This window comes from Hippocampus zosterae, chromosome 14 (assembly GCF_025434085.1).
Source record: "Hippocampus zosterae strain Florida chromosome 14, ASM2543408v3, whole genome shotgun sequence".
In the NCBI taxonomy this organism is placed as follows: domain Eukaryota; kingdom Metazoa; phylum Chordata; class Actinopteri; order Syngnathiformes; family Syngnathidae; genus Hippocampus; species Hippocampus zosterae.
In genome coordinates, this window is record NC_067464.1 from 11,286,726 (window position 1) to 11,312,829 (window position 26,104).

Sequence of the window (26,104 nt, forward strand, 5' to 3'; positions counted from 1 at the left end):
CATCAAAGCGTGTGCGGCTGTTTGTGTGTGTATGTATCCCGATCAGCCGCCATCACGCAGACGCACGCCTCAGGGCAAAATCATTGTCATCGTAAACCCTGGCTCATATGTCTCAAACAGAGCCAGACAAACAAACGCAGACGGTCGATCATACGAGGCTGACGCTGATCCTGCTTGTCCCCGCGCCCTCGCTGCGCACCGAGCGGCCATTTGTGCGGGCGAAACGTGAGCAGCGCTTACTTGTGCATGTGCTCCAGGCCGGCGAAGACGATCACGCTGTAGGACAAACCGCTCTGCACCAGGAAATGGAGGGAATACCTGCAGCAAAGGACATCATGGAAATATATACATGTGACTCCATTTCCTTTTTCATCAATAGAGAAAATTACCAATCATTCATTCTGTATTTTATATACTACAGGATGTCCAAATAAATTGGCCACCATTTCACAGTCTAATAGCATAGGTCAGGGGTGCCCAATACGTCGATCGCCATCGACCGGTAGCTCGGGGATCCCATTTTTCTTCTCTAACCCACAAAATAAAAGACTTCATGAAGAGGGTCTCTGCTGGTTGCAGTGAAATAGTGCCCTGAACTGCTTCAAGACAAAATCATTTCTTCATAAACTATTTTAGCTGCTATGTTAAAATTAGAGAGGTTATTTTAGCATAGGCAAAAATAAGTTGCGCAGTTGTTTCAGTCCCTCTTAAGCATTAAATAAATGGCATCAATGATCTTCACGGTTGGACACTCTTTACCAAAGGGTGAGTTTAAGTGAATTATGTTACAATGGGTCATCTTTTCTTTCAAGCATTTCTGACTGGAGAGGGATTAAGTAATCACTCACAAGGCAATTGCAATACTGTAAATCAAAGTGTCTCACAACAAGAACATATGACGCAGCATTTGCAGGGATTCTCCCAAATTGCTTCTTTCTGTCACCATGACTGACACCAAAATGAGGAAATGATGTCTTGTGAAAGCAGTCACGCCATCAACCATGTGGCTTCTTCAATTCTAAATGGGTTGAATCCAGTCACAGGAGAGCAACCGACACCTGATTATGATAATCTCAATTCATCCATTTGTTCAACCGCTTTCATGGTCGCATGGAGCCTATCCCAGCTGGCTTCAGACATTTTGACGTGTCTATGTGGACAACAGCCACTATGGATGACGTGATGTGTGTTTTTCAACAGATGGACATGGTCACACGTCATATATACGTAAATAAAGAGAAAAAACATGAAAAATACATGGGCCTGAAAGGGTCAAAAGAGAGTAGTCCATTATAAAAGTCCAACTTGTAGCAGCAATGTGAGGATGATCAAATTAGGTTAGATTGCGACTAGACAGTAAACCAGAAATACGGGTTAGTCATATCTGATAATGAATATAACAATTAACAATAGAGAGTATATTGGGAGTTCTACTGGTATTTGGTTTGGGTGTGGATATACAGTACTTGATTTATGGCGTAAATCAAATATATGCACTTTTGAGTTACATCTTCCCTCAGAGTTTGATTTCAAACTCGATCGGCAAATTGGGGCCGTTGTTAAATCCAGCTTCTTTCACCTTAGACAGCTGGCCAAAATAAAACCTCTCCTCTCACATGAACACTTTGAGACAGTAATTCATGCCTTTGTCACATCCCGGCTCGATTACTGCAATGCCCTTTACTTTGGAGTCAGCCAGTCCTCCATTAAGCGCCTTCAGCTGGTCAAGAATGCCGCTGCTCGCCTCTTGACTGGTACTCGTAAGAGGGAGCACATAACTCCTACTCTGGCATCCCTTCACTGACTCCCCATTCATTTTAGAGTTATTTTCAAGATCCTCCTCTTTGTTTTCAAATCTCTGAATAATCTCGCACCACCTTACCTCTGAGCTCATCCGCCCCTACACCTGCCCGGCGCCTCAGGTCTGTGGACCAGTCTTTGTTATAAGTACCAAGAACTAAACTGAGAGGGGATCGAGCCTTTTCTATTGCTGGACCCTCTCTCTGGAACGACCTCCCACTGAACGTTCGGCAAGCCTCCTCGCTGCCCATCTTCAAAGCACTTCTCAAAACTCACTTGTATTCTTTGGCATTCGACTCATCATGACTTAGATTTGATCTACCTTTCTTTCTACCGCCTTTATTACCGATTTGTCTTACTGTTTATTGTGCATGTTAAATTGCTCCATGTACAGCACTTTGTATGCAGCGATAAATACTGTTGACTTGACTTGACTTGACAGAACGCCGTTAATGACAGTGAAACCAAATAAATCGTCTTATCGCATTTATGAATTACCAATTTTGAAATCAGTCGATTATAATAGTTTGAACCATTCGTTGTTCACATGTGTGTAAAGAGGGTAACAAAACTTGCAAAATGTCAACTTCATTTACGACACCTGACAATTGGGTCTTTCGGTACAGATTTTAGCAAGGATCATTCAAGCTGACATGACACACATGATTTGCTTTTGCGGTCGGATCTGTTCCCCGGGCCTTGACTTTGACACCTGTGATTTACTCCATGTCAATATAACAAATTCAACATGATGTAATTCATGAATTAATTATACATAAGAAAGTTGCATTGCTTGCACCGTAAGCCTTCTCTGATTACATCAGAAAGTCCAGTTGGAATTTATGCACTAAATTTGAAAGTAAAAGCGCCCCATGCTTGCTCTCTAAAACCTACTAGGGCTCAGCAATCTATCTGACATTATAGCCTATTAATGTAGCAAATAACATTGCCTGGCATGCTTTCAACAACATAAGCGTCCTCTGTATCGATCCATTTTAGACAACCCGCTGCTATGACGTTGTCAGATTGACAGTACGACCTTTTTTAATAACATGGTAAAGATACCGTGTAGCCTTTTTTTTTAATTCCACTTTCTATCAGCGAGCACCCAAATTGTATATTACATGTGCACACAGGGTCAGTTTCACTCACAGACGAGTTCATCTTTTGTTGTTGAGATTTACATGATTGTGAAAACAGTGTTTCACTCACAACTACTTCAGTTTATTGTGTGTACATGTACTTCTGCGGGGGGTATTTAAAATGCAGGTTCAAAATATTTAGAATTGTATAGACTTGGCCAAAATGGCTAAATTACAAAGTATGACTTCGTTCATCGATGTGGTCTATGTTTCTGTTATTAAGCGAATGGATGTTTTTCTCAGGCATTGTAAAAGTCTTAACAGTGACAGGACAGCGGCTCCCTGCAAGCCGGGTATTCTGAGACGGGGGCTGTGATGTTGAAGAAAGCTGGAACATTGGCAAGTTCATGTGCATTCACATTCCAGCTTGTCCCATTAAGATAAGAATGACAATTGCTTTCAACGCAAAGGGATGTTGGGCAATGAGACCCGGGTGTTAAATTACACCCATCAGGCCATAGAAAAACAATATTGCATACGGAGTAATCTTCTCAGCTGTTATCTAAAAGAACACCTTGTCCCTTTAACTCATTCACTCCCAATGACGTTTTTAAACGTCTTTTCAGACGTGGTCTAGAATTGGCTGGTACTGAATGAGTTTTAATCAACTGTGAACTAAAGTCGTCTATGAGCAAAAACCTGAAAACACTATCAGGGGATGCTCAGTGCACATTCAGTTGTTTGTTTGACGGAAGAAATCAATAAATGAAAGGAAGGAAGGAAGCTAAAGAATAGCACATTATTTTACATGACAGGAGGAGTGACTCACCAGCCAAAGCAGAAGAGAGCCAAATAGAAACCCAGCAGAGTGGCCACAACATGTCTGACGAAGGGACTGGTCTTACTAGGGTGGAGGTAGAGACGGAACCACACGGCCATGAGCAGTGCAAACAACTGGCCTGCCACAAAGTTAACCTGCGCAGGGAAACACAACATGACATCGTTAGACAGTCACCTTATAGCCAGATGCATTTGCACAACTTGTGTTTTAATTCAGTGGCTAAGCTGCTACTCTGATAACGATGACAGACTGTAACAAACAGAAATAAACCTTCAGTGTTACTTTATGTTCTGCATCCTACTACAACTTCAGATTGTAGGAATAATGTGATTTAAAGGACAACAAATAGTGCTCAGTAAACTCATAAGATGAAGCTTTTGTGGCTCGCTTGCTAGTAACTGTGGTCTGAAAGATCAGTTCTGCTTTTTTGTGTGTGTGTCTGTGTGTAATTGTAAATTACATCACAGGGCATGGTTGAGTAATAGCTTTATAAAACTCATACAGTGGTTTCTTGAATCACAGGTTTCATTCCGTGACAAATCTCGCAGCTCAATTTAATCACATAGCCAATAGAGTTCCAAAATGACAATCTGTTCCAGCTTTAAAACACAGCACAATTTTCTTGTGTTATTTTAGTCAAGACAACTAGGATTTGTAGTGTAGAAAAACACAATAAAATATGAGCTGAAGTCAAGCTGGCCCAACTGGGCCGGTTAGTTTCTGTGCAAGTTTGGGCATGAGTTGTGGTCGACATTAGTGCAGAGCGGAGGTTCTCAAAATGGAGCGCACTTTTTGTCTGAGAGGTGCGTTAGGCTCAACTTGTTTGCGGTCTAAAAAAAAAAAATCAACAGGGTGTCAGCTATAGTAAGGTGAGCTACATCCACTCAGAACTCTGCTACGGCACATCACATTTGGATACCATGATTCTGGTCAATACGACACTGGTTTCAGAACAGAAGATAAGAATGTTCAGAAACAGATTCTCTCACCCCAAAAACAATGTTCTATACATTAGGGTCATTAGAGTTGACTGGAATCTATCACGTCTGACATTGGGGGAGAGGTGAGATACTGTACATCCTGGATTAGTCGTCAATCAATCGCAATGAATATAAAGACACATAGCCATTCACATCGATGCACATTTTCATTTACAGTCAAAAGTGAACCACAAACATCCGGTTACATTTTCCCCAGGGTCCAACCTTAATGGTGGCCCGATGGTCCGGGCCACCATGTGGGGCTACCCCGCAGTTCCCTGATGCTGAGCCAACTAGGCCAATATAGATTTAATAAATAAACTGGCTGAAATCAACACATTTTTGCTTTTTTAATATGTAGTACAAAGTTTTATCCACCTAAATTGGTTAATCCTCTTTGCTCTTTTTACCCATTCTGCACATTACATCACCCCAATTCAATGTGCATTGTGCGCCACTTCCTCACCTGCATTTTGGCCACAGGATGTTGTTTTTCTCAGTGTTTTCTTAATACATTTAGTCAAGTCCACAAGTCTACATTCTTCACTATTTTATTCACAGGTAGGCTTATAGTCTATGTACGGCTATTTTTTTTTTTTTTAAGTGGCTGCCTCGATTGTCCACTGACTGCCTTTTGGCCACTAAGACTACACACTTATCTACTTCATCCAATGGTAGGCTGAAATATATATATTTTAAATTTCATTAACGATTGTTTTCAATCACAGTATCTATACAGTATATTGGGGAGTGGGAGACTGTTGATCGCCGGTATTTGTGTGCATTTTGGCTGCTGAGACGACATATTTCAACAGGTCAAAGTCTCTAACCAAAGTGTGCACATTTGCACACAGTGGTTGGGACATTGTGGCATAAAAAGTACTGAAATTCTTTCATCGGCATCAGAGAAGCTTTAAGCTTGTTCATTAAGCCTATACCTTATGAACATCTTCCTGTATAATAAAAAGTACCAGCGTATGGAACATACCACAGTTTCAGCTGACCAGTCGACACTGACTCCACTCCCAAACCGAACGCTTTAAAATGTTAGACTGTGTAATACAATACACAGTAAACATCACTAGACAGCAGACACTCATGTGATGAGAAGCCAACATGCTTGTTTGATGTCCCACTCACTGGCAGCACAATGGCAGGCTGGTAAATATAGGTCATGCAAATAGATCTGTCTGTCCGGTAAGCAGTGAAAGGCGAGAGACACCACAAACGGCATCCATTATCTATGCTTCCTGCATGATTCATAAGAGAGCCAGTGAGACCAATATAGCCTCAAATGCATACATCAGGGCCGCGAGCCAAACGGGGGGTGGGTGGGGTGGTGGGGGGAATCTTGATGATAGACCAAGGTTGGGCAAACTTTTGAGCGCAGGGTCTACATTTAATTTGGGACGTTGCCTATACAGTATCTGCCTTGCACGATAACGGAAAAATTATGCCATTCCGCCAACTGATGAAAATGGAAATTATAATTTTAAAAAAATCCAAAATGTGTTAGCGCTGCAAAGTTGCTGACAATAGTTCAGATGGTTTTAGTATCAGCATTAGTAAACAATAGCAACTCGTTTTCCATTTGCAAATACTTAATACAACTTATTCATGATCACATTAAAAATATATATTTTACTCGTCATTCCAGTTCATTGTGAAAAATCAACAACATTGCTGGGCTGTGACAGGATTGTATAAATGTCGATTGTCAATTGGCGCTGATGAAATATTTGCAATTGTGCACAGAACGATGTTCAGGGTGCCAGCTCGAAGACAGTTAACTGGACCTCTTTAACTTAGCTGATGACCCCTGCTGGACACCAAACCAGAATTGATTAATTCATTGATTAAGGGTTGTTGCCCCTCAAATGTGTTGATTCTTTGTTCATGAGTCTAGCAGGTTGCAATTGTCTATTGTTGTCATGGCTAATATGGCACCAGGAAGGAGAAGAAAGTCAACGTCAATCAAGCAAGACCATTGAAACTAAAAGGCTCGCTCACTATTGTATTCATATAGAGCAAACCTCTCCTATAAAACGGAACTTCTGATCGTATTTCCATTCTATTCGCGCCTGCATATAACTCATAGGCAGCGGGGCGTCAATAAGAGGTGACTGCATGTTGACTGGCGGCTACCTCCATCATTCAGATAAAAATAGACTCTGCTTCACCTCTCGGGGCTAAAAATAAAACCAGGCCTCTGCAATCAACAAATCCCATCAAGTGACCCTTCTTGTAACCTCCTCTCGAGCGAGGGCCACGGCGTGTTTACCAAACGCACAGATTTGACAACTCATTTCACGCTTTGATTACTCCAAGCAGCTCTTTTTGCAGAGGATCTCGCAGCTGGTTGGTCCAACCGAAATATTCACCGTCAGATCACCACGGAGGAGGCAAAAGAAGCAATCCGTGTCAAATAGTTTCTTGCTTGCACGGTTAAAAAAGCAATTTATCAATGTGTGCATGTTTGTGGCCATGCCCTCTGCCCTCCACAGATCATCAAACATCTGCCACTGTGTTTGTACATGAAATCATAAAAGAGCAGTTTACACGCGAGGGTGTTTCTTGAAAAAGGGACTGAAAGGTTTCGATAGACAAACGAGCCAAATATTGAGGAACTTTAACTTTGAGGGTGAAGTCAGAGGCCATCGCAGAGTGCTGACATGTTGCACAGCAACAATGGAATGTCAGGTGGTGGACTGGGAGGGTGTGAGGGAAAAAAACATATTCTTCAAGGTAACAGCCAAGGGCAGCAGAGTGACAGGAACCTCCAACGTGGAACAGCATCCTGCCAATAACCCTGGTTGACTTGTTTTTATTTTTTTTTTAATCTCATCGCAAAAAAAGTATCAGGAATAATCGGATCATAAGAACATTATCAGCAGTAGGTAAAAACAATATAATTTAGTGCCGTGCATAATAAGGAATATTTGTCAGTAGGGCTGAAAGGATGCGAGTAACTTGAATTATTTGATTTAAAAAAAAACGATCAATGGAAGATAATTTACAAGAATAAGGCTTGGCTACGCCACACATCATTAATAGGTTATTTGGTAGCCAAAGTTAAATGCTGCAAAATTACTAGAAGGGCAAGACTCATTATCATCTTACTCGAATTGATGGGACAATCAGAAGAATACTCCATTCTAAAAAATATTCGCTTGATGCCCTTTACATCACAGGGCATGGTTGAGTCATGATGCCCTTTACCCATGTATGACAAATTGTCATACAAGGGTAAAAATGGAAACACGGAATAACCGGTCATCCATTTTCTATGCCGCTTGTCCTCTCTGGGCTCACACTTGAGCCTATCCTAACCAAATGGTATTTTTGAGGTTCATTAAAACATTTTTTTTAAAATCATGGACAACATTTATTCGTCGATTTTCACGAATCGTAGGCCAGCCTGGGCCCTATCTTGCAATATGATCACTCACGTTCACACTCCGCAGTGCCACCCAAAATGCCTATTTTGTCACCAAATTGTGGTTGAATTTCAAACTTGACCACTTAAAGACCATATGACTAGTTGATCCTACAATGCTAACGTGACTTACTTGATTCATGCACAAATTTTTGAGTTACAAGCCAGTGCTGGATTAATTTTTAGCTTTTGAGAGCCAAATTTAAAAAAGGTATGCGCAAGCTTCAGCTATAACACCGCTAGATGTTGGCAAAAAATATGGGTCGCATAGTGAGTTACACCGAAACGCTTCCCACGAGAGTTCACTAGGATTTCACGACGTGCCAACAATCAACAGGTACCACTTGAATGAATTGTACTGGTGAACTTTGAGTTACGAATTCACCCAAGTTAGCCTGTCAACGACAAGAATTATTAAGCTTGAGTTAGCTTTAGCATTTTTTTTTTGTTATTTGAACTTAAACCTGCAACCTGTTATTATTCTGAGCGCCTGTTTCTTTTTCGGTGAAACCGCTTAATGTTTAAATTGTTGAGACAACTTTGCGAGTTCTCGTTCCCTCGGTTCAGCGGTTGTTTAATGAGCTGCAGGGGCCTCTGTGACCGCAGTAACTCACAAAAGAACAATCGCAGCGTAATGTGGTGACTGGTAAGAAAAATTGTAACATTGCATCAAACGCAGAAACAAACCATATACTGTCGTGATATAACGTGTACAGGTTTGGTTAAAAGGTAACACGAAAGGCATCCGAGTGCATCCATCAGCACACTTGTCTTGTACGTTAGTGAATACACATTTTGCTTCTGCGCTTGGGTACAATGTTTCTTCATCCATAATACATGGATCCCTTTCTCCATTATTGATCCACTCTGAAAACATACCCTGGGGTTCGATCCGTGCACCGTTTCAGATGGAAAGCTTGAACAGTGGTACCGCGGGGAGGTTCGTAAGGCGTTTAAAAAAATGGGAACACCGAAAGAAGAAATCTCTATTTCAGAGACAGGCCACCGGTTGATCCGAGTGGAAGCAGCGGGGCAGAAGGCCTTTGGCGGCCATACCATCCATTGTCTGTCTTAAAAAAACTGACTGTCTGTATACTGTATGTTCGGCAATGGTGTTGGGTGACGGGGCATCCATTCAATGGCTGTACTGTTCAAAACTCATCCAACCTGAAAAGCACATCTCAAAGCAAACATTAAACAGGTGTTGAAGGCGGATTGATATTTAGAACCGGTTTTTGGAGTGATTGCGGTTAAGTTCTCAGGGACAGTAAATCAGCTTCAATTTGAGAAACTAAATGTTTGTTCTGTTCTGTGATTGTTCTTGATTGATCAACCAAGAGACTGCAGTGTGTCGAGCTCCATTGTGCTTTGAATCAAATAAGAGCGTATGAAAAATGACGGATCGGTTGTGAGGAATCATGTTGTGACTCTCTGGAGAAAAGACTCGCAAAGGATCAAGCTGATCATTTCTTGCAATGTAAAACACTTTTCACCCTGGATTGAGACCTTTATGTGAGGATCATAGTCCAATCTGTAAAGACTGTCTCGTAGAAAGGAAATAAATGAATACATATCCAAAGAATTGTGTTTCTACGATGACGCAAATGTCCATGTAACTGAAAACCTAAGCTATTGCAGTAGTAAAATCCTAATTACAGGTCATATAAACACACTTGTAAGCCATAAATATAAGGTACGGTAGTCAAATGAAAAACATTAAGTAGGCTCTCTTCAACTTCTTTTTTGCTCACTGCTCATAACCTGATATCTCAGGGCCCCAGATTCCAAAAACATGCATGGCAGGCTGATTGAACACTCGAAATTGTCACTCGGTGTGAGTTTTTGGCTGGCAACCAGTGCAGGGTGTCCCCCGCCTACTGCCCGAAGACGGCTGGGATAGGCCCCAGCACCCCCCACGACCCTTATGAGGATAAAGCGGTTCAGAAAATGGATGGATGGAGAGAGAGAGAGATTTATGCAAAAAATACAAATAAAAATACAGACTGAAATGTACTTTCGTACAAAAGCTAAAGGTGAAATAGATTTTTTTACTGACATAATGCCCATACTGACAAGGGGAAAGAAAACCGGCAAAAAGCCTAAATCACGCCACACACTACGCGCGAACCTTGGCCTCATGTTATTAAAAGAGGGAGAGAAGTTTGGAATCTGTCATTCCACAAATAATTCTGGTAGTGGAGAACATCAAACAATTCTCTTAAATAAGTCAATGGTGGGTAGCAGGTTACAGTCAACGATTCATGTTTAGGGGCAATACGCTCACAGGCAGTTCCTACTGGCAAAGGCGGTTACAGAGCTGTGGAACATTTAGCCTCATACACCGACTGGCAGAGGGAGTGGGAGGAGGAAGTCAGAGCCGCTGCAAGTGGGAGAGAGATAAGCCGGCTTCCTGAAGCTCATTCAAACGCAGTGTATGTGTGTGTGTGTGTGTAGAAATATGTAGTGAGTATGTGTGAGAAACGGAATGCTTCTCCAGGCATTTGTACTTTTCCACACTTCACCGAAATTCTCCCATGCCCACTTGTCGTTTTGAACTTCTTCCACCCACTCTGCTTCACCCGCTGTGGACCGCTCTCCTCCCTCGGTGAGGCTTTTTATGGTCAGGTGAGCAGGGACGCAGTCGGGGGGAGAAAAAACAGGGACGGTTTTAGTGAGATGGCGATTTTCTTGTGGTTCTCTGTCCATAAAAATAAAAAAGTTCCAAAGCATTGTGGATCGCACACTCTACCTGGTCGCGTGAAAAAAAATCCACATCACCCATTCAAAAGAAATGGCATCAATCCCTTGCGAGTGTCCTCATTTTGGATTCGTGTCTTTGACTGTTTCTCTTCGTCAATAATTCAAAAATGAATTGGTGACTCTGGCATAGAGTACTGAACGGTTCCATTTTTTTCTTCACGTCACTTCACTAGAGTGGGGGATTTATTGTCCATCCATCCATCCATTTTCCGATCCGCTTAATCCTCACAAGGGTCGCACGAAGCCTATCCCAGCCGTCTTCGGGCAGTTAACTGTTTGGCAGCCAATCGCAGGGCACACACAGACGAACAACCATCCGCGCCCACACTCACACCAAGGGACAATTCAGAGTGTTCAATCAGCCTGCCATGCATGTTTTTTGGAATGAGGAAACTGGAGTACCCGGAGAAAACCCACGCAGGCTAGGGGAGAACATGCAAACTCCACACAAGGAAGCTGGAGCTGGGGTCGAACCCACGACCTCTGCACTGCGAGGTCGACACCTCTAACCACTGGACAAGGGGGCCACCAGGGTTTATTGTGAAGCTCACAATTCTAAATTTGTCTTGTAGCACAAATGAAAAACATAGACTCACACAAAAAACAAAAAAAAAACAAATGACAATTAAAAATATTGGGAAAAGAAATGGGGGGGGGGGACGACCGTATATGGTGAGAAACCTTGGATTATTGATGATGACGGCACACAACATCCCTGTAGTGAATGAGCTTGATTTTCCTGTCATGTCAAATTTTGCAGATGCCATCAATAACTTCATTGATCGACTGTCAAATGCTGACAGGCCAACGCATCACCAATGTTGCATAAAATGAAAAATAAAAATATCTGTCGATCCTATCCAGCGATCACATCTGTATTCAGTCTTCCAAAAAAAAAAACACCCATATAGAACATACTCTTTGAAAATGATTGGAATGCTAAACAAAATTGGAATGAAAGTACACGTGGATAAACAGTGACCGAGTTGATGACCTTGAAGCTGCAGCTTTGCATGGAAGTCTCAAGCCATGCAACAGGGGGGGCTACTTCACAGTGGCAAATGGGTCCATGCGGACAAAAATAGCTGCAAGACGCAAGCGCGCCTCTCGATCTGACGCTGCCATTTACACTCTTACGACGTCGAGACACATGCACAACTTGGGCGTACATTTAGAGGCCCAGTGGCATAAAACCCCTTTCTTGTTTAATCCTCGTTACATCTCACTGCTCCACCAGTGAGCACAAACCAATGAGAGGCCCCAGCCCTGGTGTGCGCAGGCTATGTTGCTTTCCTTCCTTCAGCTGTTGTCCTCAATGACTTGGGCAGATTTCCAGCACTGCCTCCACGGTTGCAGGGAAGGAATCAAGGCCAGCATAAACTCAGCTAAAGGGTCATTTCTGTGATATAGTTTTCAATGAAAACCAACAATGTGTTGCTTTTGCAACATTTTAGAGCAGGGATGTCAAAACTCATTTCTTGTCGTGGGCCACTTTGGAGTTACGGTGCAAAATTTCAACATTATTTATTACCCATGACATTTTGACATTTCGGTACAGATTTCAGCAAGAATTATGAAAGTTGACACAAATGATTTGCTCCTGTGGGCCACATAAAATGACGTGGGGGGGCCGGATCTGTCACCGGGGCTTGACTTTGACACCTGTGTTTTCGAGCCTAAAAACGAAAATATGCCGAAAAGGGTCTTAAAGAGTTCTCAGCAACAACACATAATGGGCACCCATTGTAAGGGTTTCTTCTTGGCATTGATGGAGTGCAAGAACTCATTTGTTTTGTTTTTCCCAAGAAAATCAACTTACCGGTACTCAAAGATATAAATGTTTGTCCCGCATGTGAATCACAATCTACAAATGAACAGGCTTACTCAACTCAACCCTCATGATCCAGAAAAGTGCTGTTCATTCTGCTTTGTTGAAGGAGCCCGATGCATTTCTGCCATTGCCATCAACAGCCACTTGTCCCAGCCCCCATGTTTTTTGGGGGGGCTCACATTTTGGTAACTCCTTATGCGCGAAAAACAAACTGTCAATGGTTCTTGTTCGGGGGGGAAAAAAAATCAAGTGCTACTGTTTGACTACTTTCGATTTGAGATCAGCGATGGGAGCAGCTTTGTGAAACTTTTTGTAGTTGCAACTCAGTTTGAAATATGTCATTGCTGATATAGCTTCGAAGGAGACTAGGCACAAAGGCTTGCTTTTAAATTTGTTGAACATTTAATTTGCTTTCTAATTCATTTGAACGTCATGATTTCCTAGTTTTTACCCCCAAGTGACCTCTCTGATGGAGAACGACCTGATGGAAGCGCTATTAAGTGATGACTACCATCTACTGGTGAACTGTGTTATTACAACTTAAAACTGATCATGGAGACATTTTTATACTTTTTCAAAAATTAAACCGAGGGACCAATGAGGGTGCTGGCCCGGATGGGACCCGGCGGCTGCTAGTTGCCCATTCCTGCCCTTCGAAGATGGTCCAGCTGAAATAATTTCAGCACTTAACTGTGTGCTTCACTCTAACTTCTGGTGGGGATTGTTCTCGAAACATAACGCTTCTTGAGGATAACAAGTCACAAGAAACGGAAGGACAAATCTAAACACAGTAATCCTTTGATGCTGGTTGAAATGAGGTCGAGTGAGGTACGTGGACAGCTGGCATCATACATTACGACAGATGTCTTAAAATTGTCTAAACTCCTAATTAGTATGAGCTTAAAGGTGACTTTGTAGGTTCCACTGTACCTCACTTCTAAAACAACGATTATTCGGTTTCTTCTGCCAAGATGAAGAAATGAATCGGTCTTCTGCAACCAACAGATGCTTACTCTTAGCATTCCTCAAATTCTAAAGTCACATTTTCTCCAACGAAGAATCCACCAAATACGCTATTAGATAAGAGCCGACAGGACAAGCAGCTGCTGTGCAAGCGTGTCGTGTTTCATTCCAAAATGACTTTTTTGGGCAGGCATATATATTACAGTGGTTTATACAGCAATGGTTTTGCAATGTTCTTATTTGTACATCGATCCACTTACTATACCACTCATTTTATTCAGGGTTCGCTTACTCGGTTAAAAGGCAGCGCTACACCTTGGACATCTGTTGAAAGGGCACTGAACTGATCCCGCACTCTCCAAATGAAAGCGCAACCAAAACAGAAAATGAAATGAAAACGAATCTAATCTATTTAAAATTAAGAATCATAAAGGATCCAGTGTTTGCTAATGAACAATGAGTGCAAAGAGGGGAACTTGGGAAGACAGGTCAGTGGAATGTGGACCAGCCCAACGTCTTGGTGGGAAGATTAAAGACACGTGTTCGTTTCACTAGCAAAGAAAAGTTTGACAATTTGTTCTATGTGGTGAGGTTTAACTTCAATACAGTACAAACAATCAAGGCTGCAGAATGCAAGAGGTGGCAGGCAGTGGACTGTGAAAACCTACAGTGAGGTGTTTTCTACCATGAGCCACTGATCCTGTGGACTCTACGGGCAGGCTGCCTATAAATAGCCAAACAATCAGCCATTCCCCCGAAAGCAGTGGGTGTGTGTGGATGTGTGTGTGCGTGCGCCTCCTTTCAAGAAATGTTTTGCCCTAATCAAGACCTTGGAGCAGATAGAGGTAACTTAAATGCTAGAGGGGTCCGCAATTTTTCATCAGTGCAACTGGGGTGGGCCATACGGCATGCTTCCTAACAAGGTGCACCGTTTAACAAAAATGCATATTTTAAATACCCACAAGATATGTGCATATGTCCAAAATATAGAATCTTCATCTATTTCATTTTTCTTAAGACATTTCTCAATATACTGTATGTATAAAAGATCCAGGATTCAATAACGAAGGGTTTGAATCAAACTACAAAATAACCTCACACTACTTTTGTTTTCCAGTGTAAAAGGCCCTCTTGCAAAACAAAAATGCAATTAAAAAAACATTTTAACGATGGCACAAAACCGCTGAAAATAAAATCAAAATTAAATACAAGAGTGAATTTTGCGCATTTTTTTCCCACAAAAATCACCTCACTCAAAATATTCATATTCTTCAGATTTCATGTTTGTCCTTTATGTCTTTTCAAATCCGCCAAAAATTACTCGCACTGTTGTATAGGGCAACTAAGTATATCTGCATTCTAGTTACAGTGGATCTGCACAAAAAAATAAACATAATTATCTCTAATTATATGTAAAACTAAAACAAAACACAACAAAAAATATATATTTTTTAAAATAAATTTAAAAGCATGTGAAAAAAATTCTATGAATAAGTGAAGTACTTGGGGGTCCAATTTCGTAGTAGTATTAGATATATATATATATATATATATATATATATATATATATATATATATATATATTATATATACACATACATTTTATTTTAATTAATTAAGAGGCTACTCAGAATGTGGTTCACCAATTGTCTGTCCATGACTTGGAGGAACGGTGCTGCGATGTCATAATATGCCAGCCACATCCTACTGGAAAGTAAAGTGACTTTGACAGGATGCAGGTGAGCTTCTTGCACACACAATTCACTCTCACACACTGAGCACAAACACGAAACTATGACATCAAACCTAAAAATACATGTTAGAATCATGCAGGTAGTTTGGACTTCTCGATTAGCTTTTGTTTCGGAAAGTTCTCACTCAAGCTGAGATTCCGGGACAATAACAGATCCTACTGATTACCCACTGCGGGTATGCGCAGCACAGAATTTAACTTCACTTCTTTACAACTGGAGAGAATTGCGCTTATTTCAGTGCAACATTCTCAGCATTGTCACGAAACGCCAGAAAGAAGGCAGAAAGTCAGTTGCTATGATACAGTCGGCATACGAGTCCTCAACAGCGCATGAAGAGTGGGGAGACAACCTTTAAACAATGAATCTTTCTTTACTAAATGACTTTGCACTTTCACAGGCATCTCCAGTAAATAACTATACTCTCGGGTTTCGCTTTGAGACCAACTCAAGTGGAGCATATGCAAAAGACAGAACCCGATAACATGTCATCGAGTGATAAGCGAGTCATCCTTACAAAAAAAATCGCATCATACTGATGACATGCTCCCTTGTGCTCCATGGGTGTGTTGCCACAAAAACACGGGGTTTGGTCCATCTCACAGCAGAGTTGAAATGAACATGTCTTCGCCAAAGATGATGTCGTTTCATTGGCTACGGATTGTTAAGAATGTCGTGTGCGATGAATTGCGAGAATTAATCATACGGGTAAGAATGGAGAATCCTATTAGCATGTAATCAGCAGTGGCCTTGTTGATCCACTAATGTCCATTCGTTCTGTGGGCTCGTATCATTCTGCTTGTCCATTTTTTTTCCCCTGCACCCTTTGGTCTTGATTAGGGGTTGCAAGTGAGATGTTGCCAATGCCAGTTCAGTTTGAGCCAGAGGTGGAGTACACCCAGGACTGGCCGTCAGTCAATCATAAGGCACGTATAGTATCGAAAAATGAACACATATGAGCCATCTTTATTCTTTATATATGAACCATTAATACACTGTGCTGCCTGATCATAAAAATCCATTTTCAAATTCATATTTAAAAAAAGAATTTCGAAGAAGCTGAATTTTATTTTTTGTGAGAATTCACCTATTGTGAGTATTTTTTGTTTTGTTTTAATTTTTGTAACCAGCAACAGATTCAGAGCAAAGATTTGTTCATACAGGATGCAATATGAACAAATCTTTCCCTTATATGAAGGGTCAGAAACAGTTATGGTAAAACATGATCCAAATGTACACATTTTGTAATAATTTAAAACCAGCAGGTTAAGATGCCTGTCCCTCTGGTTTGTATTTCCAATATTGTGTCAGTAGTAGCTCATTTTGTAAACACCTTTGTGAAAACAGGGTTTGAGAGAGAAAACACTTGACTTTCAGGTCCCATTGTGATTTTGGCAAGACTTGAAGGTGGTTTGAACTGTTGTGTAGTGTTGTTTTTTGTTTTCTGTAGATGCAGTTGTGACAAGTGCAGAGTACCAGAAGTGAGGTTCTCTGCTGCTGCACCATTTAAGATGAACACTCAGGAGCATAACAAAAGTAGCAGGGTGCTTATTTACCAATAAAGAAAATAAAGCGGAGAGGGTGTGGGCGTCTTACAGTTGGTAAATTGCTGGTTGGACTCCTTTTTCAGGCAATTCTCAGACACAAATCTATTTCAAAAGTGATTAAGTTGTAGCCACAAATAATGTTTCATTTTGGTCGACCCGTGATGTTTTTTTTTTGAGGATACCCCTCCGCTGGCAATTAATACAGAGCGAACTGGCCAGATTTACAGACGACAGATTGCCATTAAGGCTGGTCAAGACTGGGACAAGCTACTAACTTGGAGCTGAAAAAAAAAGAAAAAAAACCTCGATCGACACACGTCAAGAGTCTATCTGCTACCGTGAAGGTCATTCTGCCCAAATTGGGCTCACACACTTCAACGGAGGTACAAGTGATGGTGCAAAGTCACGCTCATGAATATTCATGTGCTCTCATCTATATTATACACAACATCTTCAAATTATTTGAGCCGTTGGCTGAGTGAAAGCACACAAAACAAAAGCTGTTGAACGCAGACATGTACGCCTTTTGTCAGCACTCCTGTATATAAAATATTAGAACATTCTCAGTTAGGATTTACCGCATCATCTACTCAACAACAAGAAGCCACAACAACAGACATACAATTAACAATTTTGTCTCCATTTTGATTCCCATCACCAAAGTTCCTGTGACCTCGCAGAATTATTTGAGTCTGCTCAGGTACAGTATGACACTAAGAGCATGATAATCCGTGTACTGTAAGGTCGATTACTTTTGAACTGAAGTAGATCATTCAAAATAAACCAGTAAATGTAATAAATGAAATATTTACATAATGTGCATCGCAATATTCAAATCCATCCATCCATTTTTTGAACCGCTTTATCCTCACAAGGGTGCTGGGGGCTATACCAGTTGTCTTCGGACAGTCGGCGGGGGACACCCTGAACCGGTGGTCAGCCAATCACAGGGCACACATAGACGAACAACCATCTGCGCTCACAATCACATCTAGGGACAATTTGGAGTATTCAGTCAGCCTGCCATGCATGTTTTTAGAATGTGGCAGGAAACCGGAGTACCCGGAGAAAACCCACGCAGGCCGAGGAACGATCGATCCCACGACCTGTACACTGTGAGCTTGACGCGCTGCAATATTCAAATCCAAACACAAAAAACAACAATTAGTCTTAAAAGACTTCCACAATCAAATGTGTCCAAGAAATAGCACAGTCATCTACGTAACATTCCTTAGCCAAAAAAATCAGGGCTAATGCATTTGTGTTACGAACTAGCCCTTCACCGTGGTTGGCTCCTCCCACTTTGCCGATTCATCATAGTCATCATCATCATCTATGGTTGACAGTCACACATCAAGACTCGATCACATAACAACACAATCCTCCGAGGAACTGCTGGTAATTGTTTGGTACTGCGTAAGGCTTGTCGTCATGCACCCTGATGACGACTCCTGCTCTTCAGGGTGAAGCACACATCTTTGTGTTGATTGCGCAACATAATAAATCATAACAACAGCAGTCGCCCGCACCACTCTCGTAGCAAGAGCTGAGGGGAAAGAAGTCAATTATCAGTATAAGATTACCCAGAGGGCCACCAATTAAATTCAACCGGAGAAAAACTTTGACTGTACTCTAGGGCTTTAAAATGAAATCAGAGGTCCCAAGTCAAATACTTTAGAGATATAAACAAGAACAGAGGGTTGTCCCCACGTGGATTAAAAAAAAATGTTTGTATGTCTCCGATATCTGCAACTGGTTACTTTCATTGAAATTAATTTGGAGAGTCAGTACAGACCAACAAAACATTATAAAATCCATCCATTCATTTTCTCTACTGCTTGTCCTTCTGAGTGTCGCGGCTGTGTCCGAGCTAGTCGTCACGAAGTGGGTGAGAGGCAGGGTTAGACTGGTTGCCAGTCAATCACAGAAAAAATAAGCATTCACTCTTACGTCCTTTTCACCCTGCACTTAGCAGGGCGCGGCGTACGGACACCATAGAATGGAGCGTTGCTGGTCAGCGCAGCCTGGCAGAAGGGCTTCGGCTGCCACAGCAAGCCGCCTCAAATCTTTAAAAATTCGACTCGAGAGCGTTGTCGCTGTGATGTCAGACAAGTACCTCCAATAGGAGTGGGAATGGCAAAGTGCTATTTTGGCAGACTTATTTCACAGGGAATGTCTTTGTCACCTGAGCTTTTGGACACACCAGAGAAGACATGCCGTGCCATTTTTAAGAAGCACTTGTACAAAAGGGTGATTTCATATGTTCAGTGAAACTAAATTAGAGCATCGTATACATGTGTCACTAAATTAACAGTCAAAACCTAAATAGCGCCCAAAGATTTCTCCAGCCAGAAACTAGGGGGAACATGAACATCAGTGCCAACAAGATCAGCCACGCCCATTAGACTGAGCTGATCGGGTGACGGGGCAACCAAGATACAGCTTGCTGTCCGTGGTAGGAAAAGATATAATATAAATTATCATTTAAAACCTAATCCCGCCCCTCCCACAATGTAAATTTTGGTCTGCCTTCATGCTAACTGCCTCAAATATCACGCGAGGAAATCACTTCGAGGATGCCTGCTTGCTCAATTAACCTCCCTGGCTAGCAAATGTGGCCGACTATCAGATCAGGGAATGTCACCGAGGCTGGATAGACCTTCAGCGCAGTGATGAGGAATGCTGAAAATTAGGATATTTTGACACATATGAATGCACTTGACTACCTTTCGCTGACAATGACTGAAAAGAATAGGAAACAGTCGTGCTTGGTTCTCCAACCTATGCAGACAAAGTGGCCAACCACCTGGTGGAAAAGGCAGCGACAATAATGGCAACAAATTGTTGCAATGCGACAAAAGACGACTACTGTGACAAAGTGCAAAATGTCACACGAACAGATGACTGACTGCACAGTTGTTTAGCCGGCAATGAGCGCATGAGAAATAGTGTTGTCACCTATAAGGCTCCATTCTAAGGACAGATGCACATGATGAATCAAATGGAATTTAAGGGTTGGGCTTGTGTGAAAGGCTTTGCCCATGCTAAAACAAATAAAAGGGACTAAAACTGGCCCTTTTAAACATTCTGTTTTGCCAGTCTGTGTGGCGATTGCAAGTTCTTTCTGTTCACATGTTGTGCAGGTACCGGTACTTCCATTTTCCAAAAATGTACGTTAGGAAGAAAGAGTCAAATGTAAATGGTTGCCTGTCTCTTTGTGTCAGTTTGATGACTGACAGGTGATAAGTTCAGTCTTGATGTCTTTCCCAGGGACATATGAGATAGGCTCTTGACCTTCTCTTGACCCTGGGACAGGATTAATAGTGGCAGTTGATCGGTGTCTGACCCAAGACGTATCTCATCAACATTACTGGCCCTGATTAATCTAGAAAATTCCCATACGATTTTAGAGGTGACACACTAGAGCAGGCATGTCCAAAGTCCGGCCCGCGGGCCAAATCCGGCCCGCGGTCGAATTTCATCCGGCCCTCGGCCCCCGTCATAAAATCAGTGCCGTCTGGCCCGCAGGTTGGGCGCCATGGAACACGTGTTGCATTGACTGAGGTCTCGTAGACTGGTGAGTGATGTTTCATAGAGTACTGCTTCCCTCTAGTGGCTAAATGAGTAATAGCATTCACTAAATGAGTAATAGCATTTAGACACTAGAGAGCATCACTCACGAGTTAACAAGACATCACTCCGTGTTTATATTGACTGATATGTCATATTTCAAATTCCTGTTTCAAATGAACCAAAAGAAATTCTTAAGATTGTTGAAATTAAAATAAAAATGGAAATGTGAAACAGACTGGCTTACTAAAATTTGTTGAACAATATTGTTGTTCAATGTTAAGAATGTCAGCCAAGGTCGGCCCCCCGACATTTTACCACATAAAATCTGGCCCCCTTGGCAAAAAGTTTGGACACCCCTGCACTAGAGCATAGGGGTTAAAGTCAAGGCCCGGGGGCCAGATCTGGACCACCACATCATTTTATGTGGCCCACGAAAGCAAATCAAGCATGTCAAGTTCCATGATGCTTGCTAAAGTCTGAACCAAAATTTCAAATTGTCACATATAATCCATCATAACATGATATTGCAAGCGTTTTCTCCTTACCAACCCCTTATTACATTAATGTAAACAATGTTTTAACAAGTTATTACTCTTGACTTCTGATTTTAAAACTAGTTATCCATCAATTTGTTGTGTGCTGTGTATGTAATATGGGGAGGTGATAAAACATTTATACGGTTTCACAAAATGGTCAATCCAACCCTGTCAACCATGGAGGCCACAAAAAGTGTACCACAAAACATCTCTGCGATATTAAAAGTATAACTTTCATCATATGAGCTTCTTCATTATATTCCTGCTCATTTTTTCTGTTTTTTTTCCCTTTTGAAACTCTACTCTACTACACATGGACATTTTTATTTCTTCTCAGTGAGCATCACTTATCCACGTTGTATGATTGACTGATTGTATGATTACAGATGGGGTATTCAATTAAAAAATTCAAAGGTCCAGAAGGTTTCACCATTTACTGCAAAAACAGAAGGAAATGCATCCACCCGTTTTGCCGAATGCAGAAGTTGCTTCTCTTCCAGCAGACCGATTCACATTCCTGTACAATCTGATAAATTCGGTCTTGCCGGTATACCCAAAACAAACATTTCCCTAAAAATCTGGAGGGGGTGGGGGGGTCACCACTTTTTTTGAACCTGAGAGCTACTTCCTAGGTACTAATATCTGCACAGTGCTCGTTGGTGACGCCTGATCTAGACCATTGCAAAATACAAAATATAGAAGTGCTAGAGGTGGCTCACAAAACTTAGAAAGCTTGAAAAGGAGAGTTCTCAATCTAAAAAGAATTCCGGGTCGTTGCTCACTTAAAAATACCTCCTGTGAAAGCAAAGTGTGGTTTAGTGGGCATAATAGGCAGTAAGCCACAGAGGAAGAAGCGGATGTGTAAGCGGTACAATTTCAAGGATTCTTCTTGAATCAACCCTGTCGGGTCAATATCTTCAAGAGCAAGACCAGAGAGTCAGTCAAGGTTTATGACGAGTGGATAAAGACAGGCCAATGTCTGACAACATTACGAGCCAGCTGGGAATGAGGCTCTGTCACATTGAGCATATCATTCATGAGCCCTGCACTTGAGGCTTTATTTAAAGTAAGAGGGAGAGGTGGTGGTGGAAGTATATCGAGGAAGAGGTGCACATTTCGCACTCGTTATAGCTCAGAAGCCTCATGAAGCGCCACGTAACTTACAAATCGCAATGGACAGCCTCGTCGTCCGAGCTGCATCGTAAGGATCTGATCCGCTCAAAATGAAGATGTCTCATGCCACACAATATCGGAAACACCCATTGGCTAACATTTGGGCATTTCAGCACGACTAAATAGATGCTAACAGTTAGCCTGTGTGTAATGTGTATTTCCCATTATATTGCATGTTTCTATTAAGATAGTGAAGGCTATATACTCTTTGTTTTATGTTTAGTTTGACAGTAACCTTCAGCTGAATGGCAATAAACAGCTTTAAACCTTTTTCTTAAGAATATTTACTACTGATGTCTGCCAAACGGGTGCTTGTTGGGAAGTGAGTTGAGTCACCCGTCACCGAGTTAGTTGCAAGTCAAAGCAAAGAATTGGCCAAGGTCACTCGTACCTCAAGGCACCACTGTAAGATAGCATGTGACTTTTGTCCTTATTAGCTGTATTTCCTCAAACTATACAATCATGCGGCAATGACAAATCTGTTCATCCACTGAGCAAGGAGGAGTGTTTTACATAACGTCAATGACTCTTGTTAGGTTCGTAACCCAAAATGACTTGCTTGGGGAAAAAAAAAGGCATATATGTATTTTGCTTTTAAAATCATCTTGTGGTATAAATTCAGTGTTCTGGATTATTTATTATTAAAGTATGTTCATTTAATGGCAATATGCGATGGTTTCAGAGAGGAATTAAATTAGGTGTTGAACAGAAAAAAAATTGAGGAAACTTTGGTTAGGTCAGTTTTTCTTTTAAAAATAGACTAAAAGTGAAACTTTTAACAATGTATTACAGGATTACCGGTACTTCCATTAAGCAAAAGACACTTGAAATTTTATTTCTCTTTAAAAGTGTAAAGTGGTGCTGCCAAATTGGAACAGTGGCTTTGACAAAACCATCCATACGAACACTAGACATTTGGCTTTGAATAGGAAAATGTTATGTTATATATAAAAGTGCATTTGTAAGAAGATGAATATATAATTTTAAAAAAGCATGTTGACATGACAAACATTTAAATGCTTACGACGCAATCGCTGCTACTCCAGGCTACTCAAGTCTCACATTTCAGCCTTGAATGAAAACAATACTGTAAGTGCTACACGTAATAAATTGGCATTTGTTGTAAAATAGCCTTGGATTGAAACAGGTTTCACACTGGTTTTATTTAAATTTCGTTTCAGAACATCACATTTGGTCATGTGTCACCTTACGGGCAATTACAAGTGGACAACCAGTGGCCTCACGTGAATATGTAAATGAGATGTAACTAGTAATATCAGGTTATAATGTGTACGCCTCGGAAAAACGTGATTGGGGGGTCATGGTGGGGGGGGGGGGCTGGAGTGGGGGAATCAAACGGGCTGTGCGAAAAAGACAAAAGGCATGACTGTAGTTGCAATCAGGCTAATGTCAATGATGGTATGTTAAAGCTCAAATGTTGACCAGTGATCACATAAATCCGATGTTGTAATCGGGGTTTTTTTGCACATATTTGGCAGTGGCTAGCCATGCGCATCTTTCTGATAGCCTTGTGATCACGCATAGCTAGCGAGCCGCGGCGTCATTTGCAGTCTGGGCTGCATTTTTTCACCCAAACACACGAACGATTGCGAGTCGTACCTGGTCGAGAGGGAGGTTGATAATGTCGCAGATGGGCTGCAGCAAAGTGGATCCGGTGCACGACGCCGTGCTTTGGGTAGCCATGCTTGGATGGTGGACGTGTAAGCCGTTTTTCTCCTTCCTTCCTTCCTTCTTCTCCCTCGGTTGCGTTCCGATTCCCTCGGCTGCCGCAATGATAAATAAACCGCCACAGCTGCCACTGCCACCGCCGGTGCTGCTGCTGCTGCCGCTGTGTCTAGAAGAGCGGGTGTCATCCAGGGCGCACATCCAGACAAAGAGAAGAAAAGTAAAGCGAGAGCAACACCACCTTCTCCGTTTCTTTTCTTTCAACAGCACCAGAAATGTCCTTTCAATTAGTTTGTTGAGTCATTTTACAAGTAAGCATGTTATTTCTCATCTTGGTGATGTAATTTACCAAATGCGATACAACCAGTATTAATTTGAAGTGTAAACAAATCCAAAACGCGTTTAACATGCATGGCCGTCTGGAACATCCGTGGAAACCTTATGTTTTTTCTGTAATGAACACAAGACTTAATTCTAAGGCGTGGCAACACTAACTTACTCCTAAACGCGTTTTAACACAGCATTTATGCCGTAATGGCAACCTGTTAGATAATAAATACGACGACAGTAGAAGTAGGGGTAAATCTCTTGGCAGCAGCGTATCTTCAGCGGCAGTAAAACAGGGAGCGAGTCGATGGGAAAGCTTCCAGTGATTTGGAGAAAGTGAAATCTCGACAGCCAATCGCGGTGAAGAAAAGAAGGACACGTACTTGAGTTACAGGCCTCTGGGCAAATTGGGATCTGCTCAGAAATTTTGCAGAACCCGCCTACATTTCTTCTGCTCTTCGGGAAGTGTGACGTAAAAAATGGGACGGGATTCTACATCTGGTCCAGCTGCAGCGGTTCTTTCAATATGTCAATTTATCTGACATCATTAGATTAATAATAAGAATAAACAACGTAAATGATCGCTTTCAATAACGTGTGCACATAAATTAAAAGAAATATATCTAAAAGAACACGTATTATTGGAGTATATCTTGGACTGTTTTAAATTTTTCAGCTGCATATCGTTTTAATCCCATCATTTTAGTTGTATATATGTATGGCACGGTTAGCACATCGCCTCACAGTCATGAGTTTGATTCCGGACTTCCTGCGTGGTGTTTGCATGTTCTTTCCGGGCCTGCGTATTTTTTTTCTGGTTTCCTCTCACATTCCAAAAACGCATGGTCGGTTAACTGATCACTCTAAATTGATCGTAGGTGTTACTAAGAGTTTGAATTGTTATTTGTCTATGTGTGCCCGATTGTCTGGTGAACACTGCCAACTGCCAGAAGTCAGATGGGATAGACTCCAACAAGCCTGCAACCCTCGTCAGGATAAAGCGTTTCAGAAAGTTGGATGGATGTCGATCATCTGGACCAGATACGCCTTTATTTCTTGTTGTTGGCTGACAACACCACCTAACGGTAACTGTCATATACTCTACCAAAGGGTTTGAAAACAAACATTTTCTGATTTTGATTTTCATTGAGATTAAGATTATTTTTTTCTGACTGCATTCATTTTCTTTCTCAAAAATAGTAAGACTTTTTTTTTCTTTTTTTGGTTTGATGTCTTTTGTAACTATTCGTTATTTCCGCTAGAGGGCAGCGCGTGCAAAAGAATGGGTGCTGTCAGGTCAAGTTTGACACCTGTGATCGGTTGACAAATAAAACAAAAAGACTATAGTAATGAAATGAAATCATAACCTTGTTTTTATTTTGTGGGGCATTAAAAAAGACCACAATGCAACAGTGTAGTCAGTGGGCTATCAGTGAATTGTGTGTAATGCAAGTCGATGTCAGGCGATTGTTCATTGTGTCCATGTATATGGTTGTTTATTTGTACATACATGCCCAGTGATTGTCGGGTGACCAGTCCAGGGTGTACCCCTGCCCCTCGTTGAATGTTAGCTAGATTCATCCCCAATGAGAGTAAATGTAACAGAAAATTGATGGGTAGATAACTTCAAAATGTTTTTCTCTCAAAGTACCTTTTCAGGAATCACATTTGAGGCTCTACACTATGCATAGTATAAAAGCACATTTGTGAGTTCCCATTCATCCATAGCATCTGCGGAAGGTTTATTTTTTTAAACTTCTAAAAAAAAAATCCCACAAATTTTGTTTACAACATCAACTGTGTGTGTGGTTTATATTG

The 26,104-nt window shown here is 41.5% G+C and overlaps 1 protein-coding gene across 3 annotated transcripts in view; it reads right to left on the reverse strand.

Moving 5' to 3' along the window:
- mboat2a (membrane bound O-acyltransferase domain containing 2a) overlaps positions 1-24,553 on the reverse strand; it is a 41,392-nt gene extending 16,839 nt beyond the window's left edge. The window contains exons 1-3 of one of the 3 annotated variants that reach the window (XM_052086213.1): positions 23,894-24,550; positions 3,712-3,857; positions 241-318 (exon numbers count right to left, since the gene is read on the reverse strand). In XM_052086213.1, the coding sequence (XP_051942173.1) occupies positions 241-318; positions 3,712-3,857; positions 23,894-24,160 (491 nt within the window). In that variant the 5' untranslated portion in view covers positions 24,161-24,550. Of the gene's footprint in view, positions 1-240; positions 319-3,711; positions 3,858-3,993; positions 4,124-23,893 lie in introns of those variants that run through there. The other 2 variants (XM_052086215.1, XM_052086214.1) reach the window with 2 other exon arrangements.
- Positions 24,554-26,104: the final 1,551 nt, after the last annotated feature.